Source organism: Notothenia coriiceps, unplaced genomic scaffold (genome assembly GCF_000735185.1).
Source record: "Notothenia coriiceps isolate Sejong01 unplaced genomic scaffold, NC01 NC01_scaffold00037250, whole genome shotgun sequence".
NCBI classification, from domain to species: domain Eukaryota; kingdom Metazoa; phylum Chordata; class Actinopteri; order Perciformes; family Nototheniidae; genus Notothenia; species Notothenia coriiceps.
In genome coordinates this window covers 15,444,627-15,452,724 of record NW_011369951.1, presented here as the reverse complement: position 1 = coordinate 15,452,724, position 8,098 = coordinate 15,444,627, and the positions used below count along the sequence as shown (strand labels likewise).

The 8,098-nt window shown below is 42.1% G+C and overlaps 1 protein-coding gene across 1 annotated transcript in view; it reads right to left on the bottom strand.

Moving 5' to 3' along the window:
* LOC104967368 (CUB and sushi domain-containing protein 1-like) overlaps positions 1-8,098 on the bottom strand; it is a 192,487-nt gene that overhangs the window by 68,219 nt on the left and 116,170 nt on the right. Inside the window, 1 exon segment of the mRNA XM_010796776.1 lies at positions 3,078-3,204. Coding sequence (XP_010795078.1) covers positions 3,078-3,204 — 127 coding nt within the window.

The following is an 8,098-nucleotide window of genomic DNA, read 5'->3' as shown; positions in this document are numbered from 1 at the left end:
CTCCTCCTCCTTCTTCTTCTTCTTCTTCTTCTTCTCCTCCTCCTCCTCCTCCTCCTTCTTCTTCTTCTTCTTCTTCTTCTTCTGTTGATTTCAAACAAACAAATAAAAGCTCATTACTTCCTGTGTGCCAGAGGATTTTGCCCAGGAAAGCCCGACCAGACACCAGGTGTTCAGATTAGCCAATGCAAAGATTCATAAACTGGCTGTAAGCTGATTTATATTATTTGCAAACAGACATTTATTTATATGAAATGTTGCAGATAATTTTTCACCCCCATATATTGACATTCTCGTCTGTGTTTTATACCCAATTAATATTCCTGCGGTACCATCTCAGTTTCCCCATGATTCATTAAAGGTTGATATCTCTTTATTTCTCTCGTACTGCCTGTGCTGCAGCACCTCTTTTCACCCTCTGTCTGAAACCAACCACTTAGAAATAGACGCTTTCACACCGCAGTACTTTTCCCACAAAGGTTCATGAGAACTTAGTTCATCAGAACTCTTTAGTTCTGATGAACTAAATACAGATGGCGTTCACACCGGAATAAGTCCCTGGGGGTGGATTAGGCAAATGAAGCCGCTGACGTCACTTCTTCTTCTTCTGCTTTGGGTTTACTGGCAGGCCGCAAACAACTTCACGGCGTATACTGCCGCCCAAAATCTGGCTTCAGTAAAAGCTGCTGGGACTCCCAGCAGCTTTTACTGAAGCCTTCCGAGTAAATCGCCAGAACGCCGACACCTCCTCATCTCCACCGCTCCCATGTTTTATTTTGTGTTGCCATAAGTTAGTCTCTCTGCGTTTCTGCGCTGGGCTAATGCTAATAATGCTAATGCGTGGATAATAAGATGCTGGCTTCACAACACTTTTTTTGAGTTTTACGGGGCGTGGTTTGCAATCCGCCCAGCCAATCAGAAATATAGCTCTTTTCTCACAAGAGAGCCGCATGAGAGTCCCTGCTCTCTAGCAGGGACGGAAAAGGGGGTAAAAAGGTTCTCATGAACTAATTTTAGTTCCGGCTCTTTTTGTTGTGAACGCGACATTTCGGAACTATATCGGAACTAAAGTGGGAAAAGTACTGCGGTGTGAACGCGGCTATAGTCCCGCCCTTTTAGTCTATCACGTACAATGAAGCATGGGTGTTACATAGTGATGTCATCAGGGATTTCTAGCCTTAGCAGACCATTTAAATCATAGAAACCTATATAACACACTACAAGACGTTCATCTTATTACCTCAACATTTTACATTATTTTATAAAACATGTTCTGAATATATCCTATAAATTAAAGATTTGAAAGCAGTTACGTGTGCAGCCAACATTAAGGGTTCTCCTCCCGGTCAGACCACCTCTTGTTGCAGGGTGGAGGTGTCTGGAGCGAGTGTAGGGTTTAGGAGGAAGTTGACAGAGCTTAAGAGCAGGAGGCACACCCAAATGGCTCGTGGGTAAATCCTGAAAGTAACAAAAAAAACAAAAGACTCCATGCACATCTCTGCAGTTTGTTCAAGTTCATGTATCTGTTTTCCTTCCTGTACATTAGGTTTATTGAGCTGGGTGTGCATATATTTGTGACATTGAGAGTGGATTTCACTACTGAGGAATATGACACCTTTCAAGAATGTGTTTTTTTTTGCATTAAGGGGACAGTAAAGAAATAGGGGGAGAAGATAGAGGCGTATGACGTGAAGAAATGGTTACAGGGCCGTTTTAAACTCAGGATGTGGAAAATCCCTAAGCTACGGAAGTGCTTATAATATGGATTTCCAATTAACTGTTTTCAGAGATTCAATTTCAGGGCAAGGTTTGTCATTTTCAGGCCAGAAATTGACCCTAAATGCAATGATTTTCAAATCAATGTAATGCCATCTCCCCAGATAAATCTACATTGGGTCTGTGCGTAGTCTCGTTAGGTTGTCATGCTAAGAAAGAGGTTATGTGGTCCTGGTTTTTTCCAGTGTTTGCACCTGGAGGTTGCCTCATATTTGTTTTCAATCTCTTCATGTCATTTTTTTCCTTCTACTCTGTCCATAAGGCATCTATTGCATGTCAGTCTGTCCTGGAAAAGGGATTTCTCCTGGGTTGATGTTCCCAAGGTTTCTTCCCCATCAAAGACTTTCTTTCTTATCTGAATCAAGGGGTGAAGGATGAAGGATGTTGTGTGATGTTCAGAGTGCCTGTTTTGCTCTTTGAGGCCAAATTGAGCTTGTGGGCCATATAAATAAAATTGAGTTGACTTAATAAAGGCGGAAATTCTGCCCCATAATTTCGACAGCAAAATAATAAAGGGGTTAACAAATACAAGTGTATACAACAGGATTTATACTTTGACTTAATGGTATTTAATTGAAAGAACAGAGCTTGTGATCATTCTCAGTAGTGTTGGACGGTAACGGGTTATATGTCTGTACAATTTATTGTACGATGGCCGACAGGTGCAAACGCGTAACAACGGGCCAAAACATTTCCATTGGTAGAATTGCACTGCAGTTAAAAAAAAGTATGCAATTCTAAAAACACAAATGAGCCAAAACACATGCACATGAAGAAACATTAGTTTTGTTTCCATTGTTTTTTTAGTTAGCCAACTTTATAATCCCGTGAACACAATCTCTTAAAAAAGCTTGAGGGAATTTCTTCAAAAAAAGAAGAAAGAAAGAAAAAACTTCCACTTGGATTCAATGATAAACTGATTATAACTTAGTGATTAAATGTCATTGTTACCTAACAAAACACATAATCAGCAATACCTCAATATTGTGCTAATTAAGACAAATTCAAAAAGAGGAATTTTAAATGCAATTTCAATGCAAGGCAACCAACCATAACAATTTTAACCATTAAATGCAAACATACTGCAATACACAATATCGATCAAATATGACTTCAACATAAGACCTGCGTGAAGGTTTTTTGAAATACTTAAGAAGAATATGACATTATGTTAAGAGCTTCAATTAGCGCTGGATGAAAGAGACCCACCGCCTTCTTCTCTGCTTCTCACTGGCAGTTAATAGGTGATTAAGCCCTGCTGCAGACTGTGGGCCACGGGGAGCCAATTGATCTGACCTTTGAACCCTCCCTCTGATGGAGGGGGTGGCTGGAGGTCAGGCCTGTAAGGGATACCCTTTTTATCCTTCCCCCAGAACAGGAGCTCAAAGCTGGGGGCACCCAGCCAGGTTCCGAAGGGTCTCTTGGGCCCCCCTACCACCAGCATCGCATTCATATGGTCAATATGAGCCAAACAGCAAACACCTCTGAGACTCGTGATGCTTTGACCCGAGTGGCTTTGATTTTCCCTAGGGTTTCTAAAGCTTTCACAGTAACTTTTGATTGAGAAGACAAACAGGAAGTAGATATTGCATTAAGAAAAAACTAAGTTACACAACATCTTTCATAGGGGACGGATTTCAATTGGATGCTAACTCCTCTTCTTCAGTCGTGAAGTGAAGACTGAGCTGATCCTTCCCTCAGTCAAGGACTTGTCGGGGATTTTCAGTGGAGAGGACTGTGTAATGCCACTTCTCTTTGAGGTATCCATTGAAGTCAGCACTATTGCATTAAGCTTACTGGTCTTCCTAAGGGCACCTTTTCATCACAACCCACACACACACATCCCTTCCCTCACACTCCTCCTTTTAAGTTGGGGTATTGTCTTTGACAGCATTATAACGGTATCATTCCGCTCCCACTGTGAACAACAAAGACAAGAAAACGCAGAGTCCTAGAACGCAGCAATTTGTGTGTGTGTGTGTGTGTGTGTGTGTGTGTGTGTGTGTGTGTGTGTGTGTGTGTGTGTGTGTGTGTGTGTGTGTGTGTGTGTGGTGCTCTTTAAGGCAATGCTAATGGGCCCTAAGAAGCATTAAAGTGACCCCTACTGTAACAAAAGAGTTAATAATCCGTTTAGAAAACAATCAGATCCCTGGCCATGAGAAGAGCCCCCCGCTAAGTCTTTCTGTAAAGAGGAGGAGGTGGGAATTCACCTTTTTTCTTTTTTCAGTCTGCAATCTTGTTGAACATCGCTTGTTTTCATCGCTCTCTCTACGGGGAATGATGGAACTGTATTTAACGGCAGCTCCCAGCCGCAGTCGGCAAATAAAAAAGGCAATGCGGTTTAGTTTCACAATTAGGAAAGGGGGGAGGAGGGTGGGGTGGCGACCATTTTGAGAGTTTCAAAGTGACCCATGCCGGAGGACAGGGATTGTTATCAGGCCGATCCACTGTAAATGAATCGCATTGGACTTCAGAGGCAACTATTAACAAACAAACACTGGCACACCCGTTAATTGCTAATGATAGCCTCTTTGTCTAGTGTTTCCCCTCTGGGTCAAAGTGTTCAACCTAAAGGATCCATCTCCAGGCAAATGGCTGTCAGGTCACTGATATAATGAGGTGATAAGGGCCATTAAGACTATGAATGACATCTCCCGTGCTGTACGTCAAATATCAGGGTGATTAAAAAAGTGTTAGAGAGTGATAAAATAAGTACTAGCTCAGTGTGAGGGACCATAAAACGTTGAATGTTTTACCTCAGGGCTGGCAGGCTTATCTGTTATGCGTCAGAGCGATCCATCTGTTTTAACATCAGGTCAGAGCTGAATCTATCACTGCTTATCTCCGCTGTCAAGTAGGTGAGGATAGGTTTTCTTCTTTATCTCTGTTGCTTGTCCTTCTTTCCATCCCTCAGCCCTCTCCATAATCTCTTACGTCCTGGAAACTGATCACAAAGCCTGTGGAAGATCATTTATTTAGCTAAATAAAAACAACAACCAAAGGAATGTGACATTTCAGTGAGATTTTGCTTCTTCGCAAAGCATGGCAGCTCTTATCAAGTGTCACTTATGGCGCATTTCCACTGCAGGACCTAGCACGGCTTAGTACGGTATAGTTAAGCCTTGGTAGGCCAGGCTCACTTTATGCTGCATTTCCATTACAGTTTAGTAGCTGGGGCAGTAACTATAGTAACGCAGTGTAGGCGGAGCCGTGACGTCATCTTCAATGCGAACCACAAACTAACATCAGCCGTTAGCTGTTAGCACTCAGAGCTCATAGCTCCTCATATCTGTTCAGAAACTAGACAAAAGTTAAACAAGTACAAACCACAGACTGTCTGTGTCATGGCGAATACAATCGCTGGTTTATTTATGTCTATATAGGCCGTTGTTGTGAGTGTGGACGGTCGGAGCATATTAAACGTTAGCTTAGCCGATCTCCATTCAGAAAACAAGCATTTTAAAAGGTTTTTCGCCTGCCGTCTGTCTGCAGACTTGTCAAAGCATTAATTCATGGTTTTTACTAACCGGTATCAGTATGTTGTTACTTCGGCATCATTTTGAAACGTGTATTACAATTAAATCACGGTAAAATATGTTCATTTTGTTGTAGTTGTAGCCCCCTCTGCCAGCGATTCACTCTGACCATTCAGCAGTCGAGAGTGTCTGTGTCACTAGTTTAGCATATTCAGCCCGGTAAGAACCTCGATTTTGGAGGGCCAGAAAAAACGTGCAACAACATTAACATTAACCTTTCTGTTGGCCGCTTGTTAGAAGACCCTTCACACGATGGCAGAGTGAACAGGTACAGGCAGGGCCGGACCGAGACAATAAGTCAGGCAGGAAATTATACACTCAGACAGGCCACTACCAGTTTTTTTTAGTGCCATTTTGCTGGATTTATTTGTCAATATTGACAGCGTTGCTGCCCATAGTGATAGCCCTATAGTTTAATCTACGACCCACAAACAAACATATGGACATGGGTTACTATTTAAAAAAATTGTAAATGTATTTAGGAACCTGTCCATGTGATTTTAAGTGGGGCTGGCATGCTCCCCCGGTAAGATTTTATTTTTATTTTGGAGTTAAATGCATCAATCTGGTGCACTTTGAGAGGAAAATAAAGAGACTAGATCTATGGGAACACCTATATGAAACAGAACTGTTTACATTTCAATAATAATAAAATCATGGCCATAACCAATAACATACCATATCCAACATGAAAAAACACTGAAACTTATTTATTTATTTATTTTTGGGTCATTTATAGCTGTGGGTGTGTCTGGGCTCCTGAATCAGCCTCTCCCTCCTCTCCTCCCTTCTCCTCTTTGAGGCAGCAGCAAATTAGCTCTCAACAAGTTTTAAAAGTGTATCTTACCTTTTTTCACCTAGTTTTTCATGCATATTTTACTAATCACTACCCCCTCAAATGGGAATATGTGTTGCGGTTCATATAAAAGCCGATTGGGGAAATCCAGCTGGTGTGGACGTTAAGCTAATTGATCATCCCTACATTGCTAATGGTTTTTGAAGTGACCATGCCACCCTATTATAACGCCTATTGTTTCAGGTGGCATGCCATAAATAGCACTATAACTTATTATTTCTCGTTTTTTTTTATTAATAAAAAATATTAAATTTACAAAATAACCCTTTTAAAGAATATTTATTATGTAGACTAAACAATCTCGTAAAAATCGATCCTATCGTCATAAAAATTTCACAAGTTTGTGTTTCATTGTTCATTGTCTGCCTTTGTTCTTTTGGCACAAAAACGATAGGAATGAGTCATGATTTTTTGTGACACGGTGACGGTGGAGTGTTTATTTTGTTTCCTGTAAATCATTAGTCTGGGAACCGTTATTTTATTTACTTCAAAGGTGAAATCCAAAAGTTCATTGGAGTTGAGTTGGTGATTCAAGTGAGTGAGTCGTAGTAGTCTGTCCCAAAAAATCCTTATAACTCGCTACAGGTGTAAAAGCCCCATCTTTCGACCCCTACAAACCCGCAGATGTTATAGGGGCGACACCTTTTTTTGAGAGAGCGCAAGCCATGACTACAACGACCCTGTCGATCACCAAGCGCAATTTGGCTTATAAAAAAATTGTTACTGCGTTTTAGACTTTCGCAGACCCAGTAAAACTGTCAATCTTTGTTCTGAGCGCTTGTCCGGCGGTTTCAAAGGGCGTCACGCGAGACCACCAATACGGCACAATACCGTAACGGGAGGTTTTACTTTAAACTTAAAAGGTTTTTGGCATGAAACGGCATTGTCTAGATAACTTTACAGACCCTCAAAAATTAAATGCGAGCACGCGCGAGGGAGCTCACGTACGTATAGAGTCCACCCGTAACGTGTTGACCGTAGAGTTGTGGCCGGGGGGGGGGTCAACTGTCAGTGCTCGCACGAGAGAGAGGAGAGGGGGGGGCACAGTCGGGACTGCAATCGACCGCGTCAAGTCTTGGGCTGCCCATTATACTTAATACCACTATAAAATGCTAGGCAAACAGTTTTACTGCGCTGTCGCTTTTTCAAGATTGCGGTGCGAGTCACCCTGCCTGCGCTATACGAAAAGGGCTACCCACTGTCGTCACCGCCAGTTTGACAACGTAACCAAGAGAGGTGGTGAAGTTTTGGGTTATGTCAAGAACGGTTCTTGCCACTCCGAATAACTTGTCCCGGCTCTATATTTGATATGACAACATCAAACAGTTACAAGATCCATACAATTTACATCTGGACATTTATGACTTAACAGGAAAACACAAGACAACAAAGATACAAGTAACAACATTTGATGACAACGACGGTACACCGTCCGGAGAAGAACTTTTTTGCTAGAGTTACCTTGGTGGACCAATTTATTTGCCAAATTTTTTTTTTTTCACAAATGTAAAAAAAAAATTTTAGCGCCATCTAAAAACGGTCAGAGTAGCTGCCGATAACCCTGTAAATAAATGCGGCTATGGCGCTATAAGCCATATAGCAAATGTAGGGATAATTGATCACCTTGTTACTAGGGAGTGAGATGCGAAGGTACATGGGTCCGGGCTGACCGGTTAGGAACCCTGGAGCACACTCGGTCCGGACTAATCTACACCGGACCGAGTGTGCCCCACTGACCGACAGGTGTACTACACCGGACGGCCTGTACGCGGTGACAGTATGTCCTAGTAATTTAGTTTCGGGAACTAAACCAGAACACAAAGTAAGTTTCCGAGCCCCTATTTTTTGGGAAAAAGCGATTGTGAGAGACTCACAATCTATCATGAATCAGATCAAGAGTCACCCAGAAGTCGTTGCCGCAAACGCGAGTGGT